Source organism: Candoia aspera, chromosome 17, assembly GCF_035149785.1.
Source record: "Candoia aspera isolate rCanAsp1 chromosome 17, rCanAsp1.hap2, whole genome shotgun sequence".
Classification (NCBI taxonomy): Eukaryota; Metazoa; Chordata; class Lepidosauria; order Squamata; family Boidae; genus Candoia; species Candoia aspera.
The window spans coordinates 11,524,486-11,544,775 of NC_086169.1; the positions used below are offsets into that span (position 1 = coordinate 11,524,486).

General features: G+C 49.7%; 1 protein-coding gene across 1 annotated transcript; it reads right to left on the bottom strand.

Annotated features, from left to right (window-relative positions):
* Window positions 1-2,480: 2,480 nt before the first annotated feature.
* RHBG (Rh family B glycoprotein) lies at window positions 2,481-19,485 on the bottom strand. The gene is made up of 10 exons (XM_063316812.1): window positions 19,221-19,485; window positions 16,805-16,991; window positions 14,604-14,754; window positions 13,603-13,750; window positions 8,039-8,205; window positions 7,157-7,294; window positions 6,744-6,877; window positions 6,454-6,575; window positions 4,695-4,768; window positions 2,481-4,082 (listed from the first exon to the last, which is right to left on the bottom strand). The coding sequence occupies exons 1-10, from the start codon at window positions 19,408-19,410 to the stop codon at window positions 4,002-4,004; spliced, it is 1,392 nt and encodes a 463-aa protein (XP_063172882.1). The 5' UTR covers window positions 19,411-19,485; the 3' UTR covers window positions 2,481-4,001.
* Between the last annotated feature and the right edge of the window lie 805 nt (window positions 19,486-20,290).

Sequence of the window (20,290 nt, forward strand, 5' to 3'; positions counted from 1 at the left end):
GCCTTGTGTCCTGGACCACCCCGCTCGCAGTGCAGCCGCCCTCGGAGCGCGTCTCACTCCGCTTCAAGGGCCGCGCCTTCAGGAAAGGTGACTGAGCCCAACGAAGCAGACCGCGGAGTCTGGAATCAGGACACTGGGCCCTTCAAAAGCAGCCGCGGCAGAATATCTCCGAAGAAGTAATTCTCTCCGTGCAAGAAAACGTAAGGTATCCGCCCACCCCGCCCCGCCCCACCCCCTTCCCCAGGAACAAGGAAGCAGATCCAAGGGACTGATTCCATGGCTGGCTCCCATCGCCCCTCGAATAGCGAACAGCTCTGCTTCAGCAGTCATTGTGGCTAAAACAGATTTGGGTTGGACAAAAGGGAAATTTTATTTATTTATTTTCTATCCCACCTTTATTATTTTTTTAATGAATAACTCAAGGCAGGGAACATCCCTAATACTCCTTCCTCCTCCTCTTTTCCCCACAACAACAACCCTGTGAGGTGGGTTGAGCTGAGAGAGAGTGACTGGCCCAAAGTCACCCAGCCGGCTTTCGTGCCTAAGGTGGGACTAGAACTCACAGTCTCCTGGTTTCTGTCCCTTGCCTCAACCACTAGACCAATCTGAAAGGCTCTTCCCAAATCATGGCTTTGCCCAGAAGAACTCCTTCTGCAGCCAAAGTCAGGGTGCTGCCATGTCTTTGGCCCCATGTGAATGCAGGTAAGCAGCTTGCTTCCACAGGAGGGCACACTCTGGGATGAGCACACACATTATTTTGGCATGGCCCCAATCTTCCTTAGGGCTGCGCGGCCCAGTTTCTTGGTCTTTTCTAAACTGGCTTGGTTCTGTGCCCCAAGAAACCAGAATCTGATTGCTCCTTGAGGATAAGGTGCTACCCTGGATTGATTTAAGGGGCCTATACTGCCAGCTCCTTATTTGCCATTGGCACCTGAGCTCACAGTACATTAAAGCTGGTTGCACAGAATGACAGTTTCCATCAGAGAGAATGACCATTGACCATGAAGGAGACAGCCATGAGATACATCATGTATGTGACTCATCTGTCCCTTATTTGGGATGTTTTAGATCATGGCTGTGAAACTTGTGGCCATGGATGCTGCTGAACTGAAGCCTGCAGCACACTGGTCTCAAAGAGGAAGCTGGAGAAAGCTGCAGCCCAGCAACCTCCCTGGGGGCTTAGCTGCCAACCCAGATAGAGAATCAGCCACTCAAAGCAGCCCACGCTGCTCTAGAGACCCGCCACCTCTCCTCCAGCTGGGCGGATCGACATTAGAAGGTCCACCTCACCATTCGTACTGAAGGCGGGACCTGCTGGGCAGAGTAGAACAGCAGAGCATCGCCATCTGGTGGTCAAACCTGCGTCTGTCACTCTAACGGCGGTGCCCGTCACAAGAAGGGAAAGGGCTCGCGGTCAGTTTCAGTCTGGGCAAAAAGGTGCCTCCTCTCCTTGGGCTCGGCCTCTGAAATGCAGCAGCAGAGCTGGCAGGCCCGGGGGAGGGAGGAGGAGGTGCCTTCTGCTCCAGACTGGTCGCTCACGGGAAGCCCACGGTCTGCTCTGGCTGGCAATGGAGCTCCAAAGGAGCCCAGGAGGGGGAGGGGCTCTCTTCTTCTCGCCACTCCTTCTCTTTTTAAAAACTGCAGATGCTGGGATCTGACCTGGAAAGACAGATGTGCGGTCAGAGTTCTGAGGCTCCCTAGGAATATCTTTCCCTCGACATGCTCCTATGGAAAGCAAGTCCTCGTAGCCCTTGGCAGGACCATCAACATCCTGGGGATAAATATGGCGTCTGTCATTTTTTTCCTAATTTGTGTTTATCTGTTGGACTTCTGAGGCTGCCTAACCATCAAGTGGTGCTGGGGTCCAACAGTGCCGCCAGCTAAGGACTGTGGCTGGAGCCTGTCCCATCTGCAGAATCAAAAAGGCAAGTCACAACTTTGGCTAAAGTGATGGGTGGAAAGAATCACAGCAATTAATATGAACACACTTCCAAAAATCAATCTTCTGTTTCAATTTATAGCTATAAGAATGGATGATAAGCAACTGTCTGCTTGGCAAAGAAGCTTATCTCGGATACTAAGAAACAAAAAAGAAAATTCAACATTCTTCAAGCTATAAGTTGGACTGTGGAACAAATAAAGGTCTTTAGGGCGAACTAGCTTCTACGGAAGGAGTGGATGCAGCAGTGAAATACATTGGACTGAAACAACTGGAAGGGATTAAAAAAACAACAGAATTATTTTATTTTATTTTTCTATCCCACCTTTATTATTATTTTTTTATAAATAACACAAGGTGGTGAACATACCTAATATTCCTTCCTCCTCCTATCTTCCCCACAACAACAACCCTGTGAGGTGAGTTGGGCTGAGAGGGAGGGACTGGCTCAAAGTCACCCAGCCGGCTTTCATGCCTAAGGTGGGACTAGAACTCTCAGTCTCCTGGTTTCTAGCCTGGTGCCTTAACCGCTAGACCTTACTACATTATTATAAACAGTTTAGTGAAAATATGGGGAAAGTACAAGAACAGATTTAATCCTGGATTGTCATAATTGGCTGTTTTAAGTTTGTAGAGTAAGGTTAATCAGTGGGAGCTTCATAATTCTTACAGATTTCAAGATTTGTGGTCAATAAAACCTGGATAAAATCTTATGAAGAGATCTCAAGAATGGACTGAAACTCCTCACTTATTTCAGTATTCATACATCAGCATGATAGCACATAATGAAATGCTGAAACATAGAGGATATTCGGAGTTTTATTTTTATTATTATTAGTTATTAATTTGAATTTATTAGCCACCCATCTCCAATGGACTCTTAATAGAATCTTACTAGAATAGTCAATAGAATTCAGAATGTTATAATGCAAAGTCCAAGTGTTTATTAGGACTTATTTATAAATTACTGATAAAATTTGGTCCTGAAGCTGAACAAGGTAAAGTTTGCGTGATCAAACAAATGCATAATATGGATTCAAGTACTGCCATGCAACAATGGGAATTTCAATAGCAAACTAATATCAACTTTACTACAAATATCATGCTTAGAGAAATTTGGTATAAATATTTTTTTCATTGGTATATTACCCAGTTATGATTGTTAAAATGGATCTTAATTATTCAAAATGTATTGGAAACATGTTAAAGAATTAGGAGCTTTTTATCACTTGTGGTGCCAAGCTGAAAAAGGTCAACAATTTTGGAAAGTGGTATATCTCAAGATGCAACACATTTATCTTGCATTTTACTTGCCATCCAGTTTTTTTCTTGCTACATTTCATAGAATTTACTGAATTAATGTTATGTATGTTTCTAGTGTAAGAACTGAATATGCAAAATACTTCCAGAAAAACTTCCAGAAAACCAATGTTCTCCCAAAGATTGGCAGCTGACGTTGTGGAAGCCACGTAGCCGACGTCAAACGCTTCAATCAGTTCAACCGAGTCTGAGAACCACTTATTGACTGTAACATTCAGAGAAACTTCTGCCCAACCTCAGACCAGGGCTTTACTCAGTTGTCTGATTACTCACATCTTTTATTGGGTTGCAGTTTGTTACACACTCTCAGTTACGTGGCTGTATTTCTGATTTCCATTATGAAATTTATGTTGAAAAGCAAATAAGATGGTGCAAATTTGAAGGTGGTTATGAGAGAAAAGATGCTTAATTTAGAAACAAAATTGGTTGCTGCATTTATCCCCCTTTGATAATGGCCCACCAGTGCTCTGCCTTGGGATACTTTCCAGTAGGCATTGGCCCAGCTCTTGAACCTGTGAGATAGCAATGTAGAAGGTGGCGCTTCTGAACTTGCACAGCAGGCACTTGAGTTGTAAACGATTTACGGTATTTGCAAGACTTCCAGGCAGCCCCAGCGTGCTTCATGAAGACATCTCCTTTCTCCAAGGCAAAACATTATCATTTGGGTTTATTACTTTTGTTGTTGATGATGGTGATGGTGATGATGATTGTGATGGCGATGTGAGCATCCCAGGCCGAGCTGTCAGGCTTGGGTGCCTTTGTCTGCCTCCTCAGTGCTCACAGCTTCCATGCCCTGGAAGTCATTGCGATGCTCCTCGGGCACCTAAGCAAAGTGGAAAGGAGAGGGCCTGAGGGAAGGAGCCATCTCCTGCCACCCAAGCTGGTGCAAAATGCTTTCCAGAAGCCTGCAAGCATTCCGGTTAAAAGCCCCCTTTCTCGCCAGCTTTGGTGCATTGCAAAGGAAGTGCTGCCCTAACCCGAACTAGGAAGTTACTTAGCCGACCCTTCTAGCCCACGGCAACATTGACCCAGTGTGGCTCACAGCTCCGGCAAGACCACACGTTCCCATCTGGCTGTCACTGCACACCCACCGTTTCCCCCCCTTCTCTCCTGTAACATGAATTGTGGGGCTGTGTCTGTGCAATACGGTAAACCCTAAATCTGGGCTAGCAAAACAATAGCTTTGTTCACATCATGTAGCACATTATCTCATTTTAGCTTAGTCTAGCCTGTTGTGTGAACTGAGCCCATGTGTTTCATTACAGGGTAATGCGGTGCTGGTTAAGCTGCTTGGGCTGGGACTGGGGAGACCCAGATTCAGTCGGTCAGTTGGGCAGTCGGTCAGTCAATCCTCTGGTCTCAGGGGAATCCACAGGTGACATTTGATGCAGGTTAAACAGCAGCTGACTTTTACCCTGAAGAACCCTTCAAATACCTCCCAGTAGATCTGATCCTCGAAGCAGAGAGCGTCAGGGGGAGACCCAAGGCCTGTCATCTTCAGGATGGCCCCTAAGAAAGAGAAACTGGCAGTGAGGAGCAGGGGCAATTTAGTGCAGCGGGGGGCAGGCTTCTTCTGGGGGCCTTTCCTGGGTTTCCCACTTCAAAATGTCAAAGGCCACTTCGCCAGCTTTGCCAGTTCCGGCTCATTTGGCATCCCCGCCTTCCCCAGGGAGGGCCCGAGCATCTTCCAGAGCCAGACCCTCCAGAAAGAGCCACCCTCCCCAAACGCCCCATCCCCCCGTCAGAACTGTTAGCCTGCAAGGCGTTGGTTCCCCTCTTTGAATCCCGCCCGGGCTGAGACCTGCAGTGGCTGCAGTGCCATGCGTGGCAAACCTCTCCCCGGCCAACCTTCCTGCCCTCTGAGGCCTGGTGCTTTGGGGGTCCCCAGCCATGCGCAGCTCAGATTTCAGAGATTGGCGGCTGCCCAATTCAGGGACCCTTCTCCCTGCCCAAATGTTTCGGCCACCTGCTTTTTTATGCAAATGGGCTTGTTCAGAGCAAGAGGAGGGGGGCAGCCTTTAGCCAAACTCTGCCTCCCCCCCCCCCTCGCAGATTAGACTGACCTCTTGTGGTCAGGAGTTTCAGGGCTCCCACAATCACTGCTCTGGCCAGAGGGGCTCGGCGTGTTTTCCGTTGCAAGCGAGAAACGATTTGGCCCTTTCTGTGGGGGCATCGGTGCCCCGTGCACGCCTGCAGGGCAGGCATGGGAGTCTCACGTCACCCCTCCCCTCTCCTCCCGCCCTCCCCAGTCACTAAAGGCCCTGTTTTCCTGATAGTCTGAAGCAAGCCCTTCTCAGAATCATTTTAGCAGCCGGTTTGTAGCTCTGCTTGCACAGAGCCCTTACATAGATGGCTAACCCTAAGCATGGTTTGTACAATCAATCCGACTGGCAACCCACGGGCTGTACATGTACCCGTTTGTACATTCAACGCCTCCTTTCTTCATTCCGTGGAATTTTAATGGCATAATGGTTGGAAATGGGCGTTTCCCAAGAAAATCATCAGGAGTATCCACGGGGGGTCAAAAAAGTCAAGATGGTGGCTGTGACAACATGACTGAAGCTCTGCCTCCTTTTTATATGTGCATGAGATGATTGTAACGTTGCTGCATGTGCAGAGAGGGAGGAAATGTGTGCCTGTAAATTATGTATTTTACCCCTTCAAATTCTGTGGAGTTCCTTTCCTCCAAAGCTGCCACCTTTGACGTTTCATAGGATCCCAGAATCACAGAGACAGTCCCTGAAGCACCCTGGACAGGGGCTGCTCAGCCCTCAGGGGACCGGCTCTTTCAGTCAGGACAATTTCTCCCGACGAGGAAACACAGAATCTCCCTTCCTGTAACTTCCGCCCATTCTGAGATGAGGTTGCCGGCCTGGGCCACCTTCTCTTGCCTAAAGGGGCTATTTGTCAGGAGAGTCCCGTCCAGAAAGAAAGGGCAGGCAGTTTTGCAAACCACACTTTGAGGTCAGTGGATGTGCCACTGAGCGTGAGATGGAAAAGGAATATGGGATATGGGGTAGGTGGGAGAGGGAAGAGCAGGCTGTTTCTCAAGCCCTGTGCAGAGGTGCAAGCCCAGGGCTTGCATTTCGCTCCCTTCTGAAGTTGCACGAGGATCCCAAGTGGAAAAACTTCCCTGTGAAAACCAGTGCAAAATCGTGGAAAGAACTGCAGGGTGATTGTCCTGCCCCACTCACCCACGAGGCTTCCACCGAGTGTGGCCATTCCCAGTGAGACCAGCAGGCCCAGCAGCTGGAAGAGGCTCTGCTGCACCGACGTCCGCTGCCCGGAGGCCACCAGGGGGAAGACTTCAGCCATCCTGCGTGAGCACAGACCCGGCGGCCTGGTGAGCGAGGCTTCTTTCAGGAGCAGCCCCCATTTTATGCCCTGCCGGGCACTTCAGGCGGGGAGCCAGAGAGGGAGGGAGGAAGGGAACCGTCCCCCCCAGTCCTAAGCCTCTGGGTCCCCGGCTCTTAGAGCCACTCACCCCTCACCGTAGACATCTGGAATTGCCAGAGCTGCCACCAGAGCGCCAAGGAGGGCGCCAAGGACTCCGGGCATCCCATGCAGGTTGTGTATCCCGCAGGTATCCTGGATTTTCAGCTTGGCAGCCAGGATGGGCTGGGCAAGAGAAGGAAAGAGGGTCCCGCACTGTCGGGTGGGAAGAAGGAAGCCCCTGCGCCCAACTGAGAACTGGGCCTTCTGCTGAGGGACCCTCCTTCTGCTTGCTTCTTGCCCAGCTGGCTTTGGGTCCCTGCCCACCTCCCCTTCTTGGCTCCGCTGCTAAATCCACACATGTTGAACAAAAGGTTTCCTGTAGCACAGAATTCTGTGTGGAAGACTGAAAGTACCGGGGAGGGCTGCAGGCAAACCTCTGCCCGTGCATTTCTGAGCACCTACCGTGAGGAATTTGAAGCCCAGGGTTGCCACCAGGCCAGCCAAGGACCCAGCGATCAGCGCCCCAAAGGGGGTGAGCATCATCTCGGCCGAAGTGCCAACGATCACCCCGCCGGCCAGGGCCGCATTCTGGATATGAACCTGGGGGTGGAGGGTAGAATTTGGGGGGGGGGTTAGAAGAAAGTGACCCAGGAATTGGGGTGGGGGGGCTAGAAATGAAGGAATTCCAATTTCATTTTACATACATTTCATTTCATTTCATTTCATTTCATTTCATTTCATTTCATTATTTCATTTCAATTCAATTCAATTCAATTCAATTCATTAAATGATAAAATATAAAATAAATAAAAATTAAAATGGGAAAATAGGAGGCAGGATTATTAGGTATGTTTGCTGCCCTGATACACACACACACACACACACACACAGTATGTATATAAGTATATGTGTGTGTGTGTGTGTGTATATCAAAAGTTGGGATAAAAATGTAATAATAATAACAACAACAACAACACCCCATGTAGTTAATCTCCCCCTGCCAGCCCATTAACAATTAGAATTGGGTGGCAACATTTGGAGGGGCTCAGGAGATGCCCAAGGCAAGGACAGCCTTGCTGAAAAGATTGGTTGGTGTAACTGAGGAAAGGTCCCTGCCTGAGGGCTAGATCCTCAAATTGGAGGAGTTGCTGCAGAATCTGGTCAAGTGAGGAGCACAGGCTGGCTCTGGGGATCTGCAACCCTACTCCCCAACAGATGGGGGCGCAAACTGGGCCCCTCCCTTAGTTAATGGTGGAGGTGCCCTGGAACCGCCTGCTGGCTCTTGCCACAGGCCTGAGAGGAGGCGGGGGGGCTTTTTCTCCACAGACTGAGGGGCTTCCTCACCATGTCCAGCTGGCCCCTGTGGTTCACCAGGGCAGAGGTGGCAAAGGTGGCGAGGGTGCTGGCAGCCAGGGAGAAGTAGGTGTTCATCACTGTCCGCTGCTGGCTGTCCCCATGGGCCGTCACAGCCGAGTTGAAGCTGGGCCAGAAGACCCACAGGAAGAGCGTTCCTGCCGGGGACACAGGGAGGCATTATTTCTGCACCCCCTCCTCCCTCGCCTCCGAAGAAGCCAAGCAGGGGGGCCTTCCAGCATCCCTCCTCAGAGGTACCCTCCCCACTCCCTCAATAGGAGAAGTTCTTCCTGCCCCCCCAACCGCCCCCTCACATCCAGCCCAGTCTCCAAAGCAGCTGGGAAGAACAGAGTGAGGGTGTCTGCAGGCAAGGTCAAAACAGTCAGAATGGCGGTTGCGATGGTGGCCCTGAACAGGAGGAGCCAGAAGCCCTTCTCCATCTCCCTCAGCCCCTCTCAGCCCCTCGGCCCAGCCACGGCTGCTCTTCGGCCCCTTCCCTCTCCCCTTCCCTTATTGGGGCCCACCTGGGGAGGGGAAGGTGCCCTCCTTTCTCTGCAATGTGTGGGGGTGGGAGGGGCAGTGGAAGAGGGCAGTGGCAGACATACAGGGGTGCTCTGCAGTTTCCCAAAAGCCCCTTCCCCTTCAAAGCAACATGGGTGTCCCCCACTTCTTCTTTTTTCCCTCTTTATTATTTTGTTATACATCTTGGTAAGTTGTATTGTTTCAATACAGTGGTTAAGGTGCTGGGCTAGAAACCAGGAGATTGTGAGTTCTAGTCCCACCTTGGGCACGAAAACCGGCTGGGTGACCATGGGCCAGTCCCTCCCTCTCAGCCCACCTCACAGGATGGTTGTTGTGGGAAAAATAGGAGGAGGAAGGAGCGTTAGGGATGTTCGCCGCTTTGAGTTATTTGTAAAAATAATAAAGGCAGGATAAAAATTAAATAAATAAATAAGATTAGAGATTATTTAGATAGCTTAGAGTATTGCAAATAGAGAAAGGAAAGAAAAAAAAATCTCACAATATTAATTACCATTTAGGACATCAATATTGTAAGCATAAAATATATCAGCTGCTGAAACTTGCATCAAAGTATTGGTTATATGATAATGATTTTCATCTTAAGCTAATTGTTGTTGTTTATTCGTTTAGTCGCTTCCGACTCTTCGTGACTTCATGGACCAGCCCACGCCAGAGCTTCCTGTCGGTCGTCAACACCCCCAGCTCCCCCAGGGACGAGTCCGTCACCTCTAGAATATCATCCATCCATCTTGCCCTTGGTCGGCCCCTCTTCCTTTTGCCTTCCACTCTCCCTACCATCAGCATCTTCTCCAGGGTGTCCTGTCTTCTCATTATGTGGCCAAAGTATTTCAGTTTTGCCTTTAATATCATTCCCTCAAGTGAGCAGTCTGGCTTTATTTCCTGGAGGATGGACTGGTTGGATCTTCTGGCAGTCCAAGGCACTCTTAGAATTTTCCTCCAACACCACAGTTCAAAAGCATCAATCTTCCTTCGCTCAGCCTTCCTTATGGTCCAGCTCTCGCAGCCATATGTTACTACAGGGAACACCATTGTTTTAACTATGCGGGCCTTTGTTGTCAGTGTGATGTCTCTGCTCTTAACTATTTTATCGAGATTTGTCATTGCTCTTCTTCCAAGGATTAAGCGTCTTCTGATTTCCTGACTGCAGTCAGCATCTGCAGTAATCTTTGCACCTAGGAATACAAAGTCTTTCACTGCTTCTACATTTTCTCCCTCTATTTGCCAGTTATCAATCAAGCTGGTTGCCATAATCTTAGTTTTTTTGAGGTTTAGCTGCAAACCAGCTTTTGCACTTTCTTCTTTCACCTTCATCATAAGGCTCCTCAGTTCCTCTTCACTTTCAGCCATCAAGGTGGTATCATCTGCATATCTGAGATTGTTAATGTTTCTTCCAGAGATTTTAACTCCAGCCTTGGATTCCTCAAGGCCAGCTTGTCGCATGATGTGTTCTGCATACAAGTTGAATAGGTAGGGTGAGAGTATACAGCCCTGCCGTACTCCTTTCCCAATCTTAAACCAGTCTGTTGTTCCGTGGTCTGTTCTTACTGTTGCTACTTGGTCGTTATACAGATTCTTCAGGAGGCATACAAGATGACTTGGTATCCCCATACCACTAAGAACTTGCCACAATTTGTTATGGTCCACACAGTCAAAGGCTTTAGAATAGTCAATAAAACAGAAATAGATGTTTTTCTGAAACTCCCTGGCTTTTTCCATTATCCAGCGGATATTGGCAATTTGGTCTCTAGTTCCTCTGCCTTTTCTAAACCCAGCTTGTACATCTGGCAATTCTCGCTCCATGAACTGCTGAAGTCTACCTTGCAGGATCTTGAGCATTACCTTACTGGCATGTGAAATGAGTGCCACTGTTCGATAGTTTGAACATTCTTTAGTGTTTCCCTTTTTTGGTATGGGGATATAAGTTGATTTCTTCCAGTCTGATGGCCATTCTTGTGTTTTCCAAATTTGCTGGCATATAGCATGCATTACCTTGACAGCATCATCTTGCAAGATTTTGAACAGTTCAGCTGGGATGCCGTCGTCTCCTGTTGCCTTGTTATTAGCAATGCTTCTTAAGGCCCACTCAACCTCACTCTTCAGGATGTCTGGCTCTAGCTCACCGACCACACCGTCAAAGCTATCCCTGATATTGTTATCCTTCCTATACAGGTTTTCTGTATATTCTTGCCACCTTTTCTTGATCTCTTCTTCTTCTGTTAGGTCCTTGCCATCTTTGTTTTTGATCATACCCATTTTTGCCTGGAATTTACCTCCAATGTTTCTAATTTTCTGGAAGAGGTCTCTTGTCCTTCCTATTCTATTGTCTTCTTCCACTTCCGCGCATTGCTTGTTTAAAAATAATTCCTTATCTCTTCTGGCTAACCTCTGGAATTTTGCATTTAATTGGGCATATCTCCCCCTATCACTGTTGCCTTTTGCTTTCCTTCTTTCTTGGGCTACTTCTAGTGTCTCAGCAGACAGCCATTTTGCCTTCTTGGTTTTCTCTTTCTTTGGGATGTATTTTGTTGCCGCCTCCTGAACAATGCTGCCAACTTCTGTCCAGAGTTCTTCCGGGACCCTATCTACTAAGTCCAGTCCCTTAAATCGATTCTTCACCTCCACTGCATATTCCTTAGGAATATTAGTGAGCTCATATCTAGCTGATCTGTGGGTCTTCCCTAATCTCTTTAGTCTGATCCTAAATTGTGCAAGAAGAAGTTCGTGATCTGAACTACAGTCAGCTCCAGGCCTTGTTTTTACCGACTGTACAGATGTCCGCCACCTTTGGCTGCAAAGGATGTAATCAATCTGATTTCGGTGTTGTCCATCTGGTGAAGTCCATGTATAAAGCCGTCTCTTAGGTTGTTGGAAGAGAGTGTTTGTTATGCAGAGTGAATTGTCTTGGCAAAATTCTATCAGCCTGTGTCCTGCTTCGTTTTGTTCTCCCAGGCCATACTTACCTGTAATTCGAGGTGTCATTTGACTGCCCACCTTAGCATTCCAGTCTCCTGTGATGAAAATAACATCTCTTTTAGGCGTGTTGTCCAGTAGGTGCTGCAGATCCTCATAGAACTGCTCTACTTCAGCTTCTTCAGCATTTGTGGTTGGGGCGTATATTTGGATCACTGTGATGTTAGATGGCTTGCCCTGAATTCGAATTGAGATCATTCTGTCGTTTTTTGGGTTGTATCCAAGCACTGCTTTAGCCACTTTACTATTAATTATGAAGGCTACTCCATTTCTTCTGTGGTCCTCTTGTCCGCAGTAGTAGATCTGGTGGTCATTTGATGTGAAGTGGCCCATTCCAGTCCATTTCAGTTCACTGACGCCCAAAATGCCTATCTTTAATCTTGACATCTCACCAATAACCACATCCAATTGCCCTGGCTCATAGATCTTACATTCCAGGTTCCGATGGTGTGTTGATCCTTAGAACATCGGATTCGCCGTTCACCACCAGCACCGTCGGCCGCTAGCCGTCCTTCCGGCTTTGAGCTAGCTGCGTCATCACGTCTGGGGCTAGTTGAGCTCATCCTCTGTTCCTCCCCAGTAGCATTTTGACCATCTTCCGACCTGGGGGTCTCATCTTCCGATGGTATACCGACATATCTCTGGTTGTACTGATCCATTTAGTTTTCACGGCAAGAATACTGAGGTGGGTTGCCATTACCTTCCCCAGGGATCGCATTTAGTCTGACCTCTCTGTCATGACCTTCCCGTCTTGGGTGGCCCTTCACGGTTTAGCTCATGGCATCATTGAGGTGCTCAAGCTCCAGCACCACGACAAGGTAACGATCCTTTGCTGAAGTAAGCTAATTACTAATATTAAAATCTCCATTGTATTGTTATGCCAAGGAGAAATGCCAGGTTCTTTTGTTTCTGGAGTTGCAAAATACTTGTTTTGCTACTGAAATCTGGCCATGTGATCTGTCAGTGTTTTGGGGGGTCTCAAAAGAATGGGGCTGAGGGAGAATATACAGGGGGGCACTATGAGTTCATCACTTCTGAAGTTTATATATATAATTTTTATTAAGAATTTTGATTATAATAGTAAAATCTAATACAAACTAAACTTAAAGAAGGAAAAGAGAATAGAGAGGAGTGAAAAGTGCAAGAAAAAAGGAAGAAGAAAGAGAGAAAAGTAAGAATATAATAAAGAAAAAATAAATATATAAAGAAGTGACTTCCAACCTTCATCACAAGTATAAACAAATTTAGTGACTCTTCACCCCCTCTAAGGTTACAAACATTTAACTCTTCATTCCATATCCCATCTCTTGTCTATAACAAATCCATAAAGCATCATCTTTTCAGTCCTGGTGTCAGCAGAAAGTCCATGAAGGGTTGCCAAAAGTAAGAAGATATCTTGTTTTAACCCTGATAAAGTAAACCAACTTTCTATTCCTTCCTTTTACTTCTAACGTCTTAATCTCTAGTTCATTCAAATATTGCCATAGGATTTGATTTCTCTTCAATTCTTCTTTGTCCCATCGCACATAGCACTGGTTAAATCCGTTGTGTGAACTGAATCGGTGTTTAGGTAGGTATTATGATTATGATTTTACATTGGTTTACTTTATATTACATTTATGGTAATAAATGTGTACACTGCTCAGGGAGGGGTGGTTACTGGGCAGTCTTAAAACACAAGAAACAAATGAAGAAACTCTTCTTAAGTTGGAGGTGGATACTTCATGGCCCAAGGTGGCATCTACCCCCAGACCCATTTTGCAGTCTCTGTGCCTCCCTCAGATTTTTGTGGCACAATTGCTAAAAATCAGCAATATTTTTTAATCGAGTACACATAGGAACTGTAGCCTGAGCACTAAGAGAGGCTGAAGATAATTTACAGCAAACCATACCCAGAAAGGAAGTTTCCAGCTGGTTCTACCAAAATCATGAAAAAACCTAGTTAGCCCCTCCCACTTTGCATTCTTGCACTGCACACTGGAGCCTCTTCAGATTCAGCTCCCAAATGCTCAAAAAACCCACAGCCTCGCTGGGGGTCTTACCAATCATAGCAAAGAGGTCAGAATGGTACGTGGAGCCTTCCCGCTGCCTGCTTTTGTCCAGGTGGGGCCGGAAAAGGACCCGGGATACCATCAGTCCGAAGTAGGCTCCAAAAGCATGGATGGTCATAGAGCCCCCAGCATCCTTTACCTGAGCCAGAAGGGAGGAAGCAGCAGCTGAGTGAGGGCAACTCTACAATGCTGGACCACTAGTTATATGGCCAGCATATTTTTAAAGCACCAGCAACTGATTAAAATCATTTAAAATCAGTACCACCTACAGGTGGGTTTCAGGAATGTAATTGATCTGAATAAAAGTGGTATGATGAGAAGTATGTAAAAGGACACTTAGTGGAGTGATGAAGTGAAAGAGCCTGAGGATGAGAAAAAATGCCTATAAGAGAGGATGTTGTGTGGGTGGAAAACTCAAATGATTTACCACAAATGTCAGCTAGATTGCATGATGTAGCAATGATGGTCATTGTTTTGGATTCTGATTGCAAGGATGCGGCAGAACTCGCATCAGCCCCAGAGTCACACGAGTCTTGAGGGACCCCCTGCAGCTCCTGGCCGCCCCCTTTCACTGGGAAACAGGCAACATGGTGGGGGGGGGGGAGAGGAAGCACATCCATTGGGGCTGAGGATTATTGCCACCAGTCAAGGACAGTAAGGCCAAAGCCCCTGCCAACCGCAAAACTAAGAATGGGTTCACACAACCCACTAGGCCCCGCTTAAAAGCATGGAACTGCATTCAGTCGATTGTGGGAACCCAGCCATCATCCTAGCAGGTTGTGTGAGTCACGCCATCGAGTGAAGACTGGACAGGAGCACAGTACATTATGTAAACAACACGCTTATATTACGTTCAGGGTCTATTATGGTTGTGCGAACCCAGCCTCTGAGTGACTTTGGACTACAGCCTTTCCCCCTCTGCCCAGCCCAGCCAAGTGGGTGAGGGGTCATCCCAGGCAGTGGCTGCCCCAAAGAGGACCCAAGCAATTCACCTGCAGGACACTCAGCAAGATGTATTCATTGATGCCAAAGAGGGCAACTTCCAGCCCGGCCATCAGTAACAGCTGGACGGGGCTGGTCTTGCCCAGCAGCGCCCCGAAGGAGATGAGGACGGACCCGGCGCAGAAGTCGGCGTTGATCATGCTGGTGGGAGACAGGGGGACAGGCTGCAGAGGGGCCCTGAGGCTTCTCGCACAAGGAGGCAGCACCAGCCGGGGGTGTGTGTGGCTCCAGGTGGCTCCTTCCCTCAAGCAGTAGTTCAGCCCTAACCCCCTCCCAGCCCCTGCCTCAAAGACAGTTTCCCGTGAAAAGAGCCAGAAGTTGCCTTGTGGTCATTCTCCCGGGTGGCTTCACTGTGGACTCTCCTGATGTTTGGACAGGATGAGAGAGGGACCTTTTGGACTGCCAGGAAAGATGGTGAGCAGCCAGCATCCTTGAATGGGGCGAGGTGAGATTTAGCATTAGTTTTTTTTTTCTTGCAGCTTTTTTCAAACAGAAGGAGAAGCTGCCACAGAGTCAGGAAACGCAGCAGCAGCACTGCTCGGGCGATCCTCTAGTCTGTGAGCCGGCTAGAGCCAGTAAAGTGTCTGCTGTGCCTACTGGCGAGCCCTATCCTGCCACAGGCATCATGCTGGCATAGGGGCCTGGCTCTGGGGTTGGGCAGCCCAGCAGGACCTTTCCTCTGCCCACACCCCTCCTGGGCCTACTAACAGCAGAGGGGTCTGGGGGCGTGCAGTGTGGATGTGCCCCAGTGCATTGCGCAAACCCTCTGCATGGACATCTGCTGCTAAGCCTGCTCTTTTTCAAGACAGTGTTGGACTCTTCTAAAAAAAACGCCCAGCCTGGTGGACAGGTGTTGGGGGAGAGGATTGTGTGGCTGGCAGGAGGTTTCCCTGCCTCCCCATCCGTCCAACAGCTGTGTCTAAATACAGGCTTCCGAAGAGCACTGAACCTGTGTTCAAATGCCCGAAAACAACCAGCAGGAACGGGAAGGGCTGCATGGTGAAGTGGGAAGAGAGCTGCCTCAGCCAGCCCATCCTGCCCGGTCAGCTGCAAGGTGGGCTGCTTTTGAAGGCCAGACCCCCACCTGGGAGAAAGGCCGCCTTTCCCTGGAACAGCAAAGGGCGGCTTAAGGCTGCTCAGGTCTGGCTGGAGATGAGGCAAGGGCAACACTGTGGGGCAGGGCTGAAACCAGGGGTTGCCAAGGGAGAGGCCCGCTGGGTCAGGGGAGAGGGAGAAGCGGGACATCGCAGGAGAATCATGGGGCTGCGGGTGCCTCGCTCGGACTGACTGACTTTGCAAACAGATCTGGACTCACAGGACCCCTCCCCACATCCCTCCTCCTGGCTAAACCCCCACTGCTCTCATGGAGGGGCAGCTCTGAGGCCAACAGGGCAGGCAACAGGCAGCTCTTGTCTAGAGGGAGGCTAAAACAGCTTTGAGCCCAACCTTCGAGTTACCCTCTGCTATAAACATTCACACAACAGGCTCAGGGAGTCCCTTCATGACCTGCTGGCTGGGTTCACACCACTTACTAAGCTTGCTTACTGTTAATGTGGGTTGCTAATGCCACATTGATTTGATTCCTGCAAATGGTTTAATTCAGCAATGGAGTGGAGCTTGGTGGGCGAACCCAGCCCCTCCCCACTGAAAGAGGCCTCCATACTGACTCTGCGTGAAATGCCCCAGGGCATCTTCCAGTGCTGCTGGACTTGTGCCAAGAACAGCACAATTGGTAGGACCTTGAGGGCCTCTCCTGACCAATCACAAACCCAGAGCAATGCCTGACCGGCCCTTTGTCAGCTGCACGAGCACCAGGATGTGCCCCCCTAATTGGGGTGTCTGCAGGGTGTGGTCAAAAAAGTCAAGGTGACAGCCATGATGGTGTGTTATGCATAAAAAAACCCAGTGGAGCTTCACCGGCACTCTTGATCTTTTTCTTAACCAAACCCTGTAAGACACCCCTACACTCTAAACACATTGGCCAATCTGTACCTTCATGCGAGAGGCCCCTCGTCACATAAATGAGAAACAGAGCAGGAATTAGGAGGTTGAGTTTCAGGCAAGCCTCCCGAAACCCATCTGAGGCAGCCCTCGGCTTCATCTTTGTGTCCACCTGCTGTCCCTGCTTGGGTAGAGCCCACCCCTTTCTGAGGCCCACAGCACAAACCACAGCCGAGTCTTGCTTGCTCACCTTTCTATTCCCACATGGATTTTGCCATTGTGAAAGGTGTGGAAAAAGCCCTGGATGAGGACAGACCACTGGAGGGTGAAAGCGGCGATCAGGAAATTGAAGGCCACGCCGCCGAAGCTGTAGCGTTTCAGGAAGGTCATGAGAAAGCCAAAGCCGAGGAAAATCATGACATGGACATCTTGGAAGCCTGCAGAGGGGAATGGGCCAGGTCAGGATGCGAGACCAAGGGCTGGTGGTCCTCCAGACGCAGCGGGGGCCCGGACACGGGCTGAGCCTGCTCTGACCGCCAAATTTCTCCCTGAGTGAAGCGCCTGCTCACTTTTACCTCTTCCACTGGGCTCCAAGGTTGAAGTGGACATGGATTACATATGCACAACTGGGCTCAAAGAATGACCTCATTAGATCAGGCCGATAAGAGGGAATGTGTGCATCAGCTGCACACGAGAGTCCGTAAACAGCCCGGCTGGGAAGATTATCACACAGTTATGCTGATATGGGGCGCTCTTGGCTGGCAGAATGCAGACCCATCTCCAGGCCGATCTCTCAGTGGTGCAGTTCTCACGGGGATGAGGGGGATTATGGGCTGTGGGACGTACCAGCTGCTGAGCTCTAAGTTTAACCCTAAACTGATCGGCTGAAGGGCAATCAGATTTCATACTTCATAATCCATTCAAAACTGACCTTGCTAAGGAGGTAGCAATGGCTGGGGCCAAACTACCCATGGTGTGAAAACTGCAGCTGGACCCCTTTGGTGGGTGAATGGAGCAGCGAATGAGACATGGCGGGGATCTGCTTAGGCCAGGCGAGGGATGCGGCGCCTCCCATCCGCATCCCTGCTGCTCAGCTCGGGTGGTGTCCACTACCCAGAAAAAGAGCTGGGGGTCCTAGAGGACAACTCTGCGAAGATGTCAGCTCAGGGAGGGGGGCAGCAGCTGCTAAAAAGGGACAGAAAAGAAAAATGCTGAGGATTGCAAAAGGGGCAACCAACATGGTTAGGGGGCCCAAACATGTCCTCAGCGAGAAATGCTCAGCCTATGTGGGGCTCTTGAGCATGTGAAAAAAAGCAATTGAAGGAAGAAAGCAGACAGGAGAACTCCTTTTCTTTCTCTCAATCCAGCTGAAAAACAAGTTATTCTTAAACCACACATCATTAACCCATGGAACTCTTTTCCACAAGATCTGGTGAGGTTTTTATGAAGGGATGGGATTCATCTGGGGAAGCTCTTGCAGCCGCCCTGAGAAGCCAAGCCCTGGACTGGACGGCTCTCGGCCTGACCTGACAGGGCTCTTCCAGCCGTCTGGAGCAGCTGAGAGGGACCATGGTGGGGGGGCCGTTGTGGGAGAAAGCAGCGTGTCCTTCTGGGGACTGGATAGAACCAGCCGGCTCCCCTGGCTAGAAAGGCCGGATCCAGCTGGACCCAAGGCTGGGGGCCAGGCAGCCTGGGCTGGTGACTGCAGGCTTCAGGCCAGGACCCCCTTTGGGCATCTGCCCACTTCCCTGGAAAAAAGGCAAAGGTTGGTGTGGGTGTATGTGGAGAAGTCTCTGTGACAGCCATTTTGTGAGTGCCTTCATGACCTGATCAAAAAATGGTCCGTTGGCCCAACTTTGGGGAACTTTTTTGCTCACTAAAACCAGCAATATTAATGCGACTTTTCTGTCTCCAGCTTTTTTTCATTTGTCTTGTCTTCTGTGGGGCTGGTGTGTTTCAGTGGCTGTGCCTTTTAATGTACGTAATCAATGCATTTTACAAAAACGGTATGACTGAGCCAAGATTTAATCTGTTTTTTAAGTGAGGTGCATAAATGCATCCATAAACTGGCTTGCTAGATGGAGGCAGTAGTCAGTCTTGGCTGATTCCCCCAAAGTTAAGCAAGTATGTGGATGGGAGACCACCAGGAGACCCCAGGTTTGACTGGGAAATTGAAAAAGGAACCTGGAGGAAATCAATGGCAAACCAAGAAGCCAGGACTCAAACAATTTTTAATATTCAAAAACACCACTCAAAAGGCATCTTGAGGCAATCATAACTACCACAACTGCTAGGGGAGGGAATTAGTATTTATCATAGAAACACTTCGCATTTAACAAAAAGAAGAAGGGATCGACAGAGAATTTCTGATGCAGTGATCCCCCTTCAGAAACAAAACTGGATGATTCGGAAATCTAAGGTCTGGGGAGGAATTCTGGGGAAGAGACTTTGGGGGGCATTTCTGGGGGGAGGCGTGGCTCATCCTAGCAGGAGGGATGCAGTGCAGAAGATTTCGGAAAGAGGTGTGTTCTCCTGGCCCACTGCATTCCTCCCTTGCTCCACTTTGCCTCTCCAGAGCCCTCCCCGTCGGACCCCCGCACGGTGCCCAGGGCTGTAGCGTCCTTGGCAGGAGGGCATCTCTTCGAGCCAGGGGAGAAGATACTCACTTGGGTAGCGAGGGTAGAATTCGTTGTCCAAATGGCCTTTGCTGTGCAGCTGCATCTCCTCGTGCCACAGCTTGGGACTGGTGTGGCTGTCATACTGGATGAAAAAAGCAAACAGGAGGATGGTCAGGAGCTGAAGGAAAGCGCACAGCAGGGGCAGCTTGACCCTCAGGTTGGTGGTGTGGCCCGACATTGTGGGAAAGGGGGTGGGAGGAAGGAGAGCAGAGCAGAGCAGAGCAGATTGCAAGCTGTAACAGGAAGAGGAGCCGCCCAGCCTGTGCCTGGGAGAGCCCAGCCTATTTCACTGGGCACCCTTTGGAGGAGGACCTGTTTGCTCATCGCTGGCCCTGGCCGGGAGCCACCTGCTCTGGGGCGGGGCCGGGCTGGGCTGGGGAAATGTGGGGCGGGCGGGCAGGCAGGCAGGGAGGGCTCGCTTCTGCATCCTCCTTCTGCAAAGGGTGGAAGGAAGGGTGTTCCACCACCAGCAGACAGGCTGGCATTGTGCATCCCAGAACCAGCAAGTCACCTCGGGAGGAGCCCAGACCCATAGCGTGACAACGGGGGAGCTTCCCCTTTGACGTTCTCTCCTGTCCTCTGCCATCTAGGTGGCCCGTTTTGCCAAGCACCCACGAAGGAAGGTGATCTCTTGATGACAGGCACAGAGAAGGAGCTGGGGGCACATTCGTAGTCTGGGTTATGCCAGAGTGCTGCAGAGGCCATCAGCCTCGTCAAGGCCACTTGGGTTTGTGGGGGGGCTCATTCTCCAGCATGCTGCTGCCAAGGGAGGAGGGCCTCGGCCTTCTTTCAAGAAGCTGCCACACGATGGGACGGCGTGGTCTCCCAGCTTGTCCACGTGGAGGGAGCAGTCCCAAAAGCTTCTCTGCAAATGGAGGTTCTCCAGAGCTCCAAGGAGAAAGCCGTGGTGGTTTCCGTGGCACATGACTGCGCTATCGCCAAGGGTGGGTGACCTCTGTGAAGTGGAGGATCTTGCATTTGCAGAATTGGGGCAAGGAAGAGAAACCTGCTTGTGGGGTGGCTTGGAAGGAAGAGGAGAGGAGGCGGCGGGGCAAGGG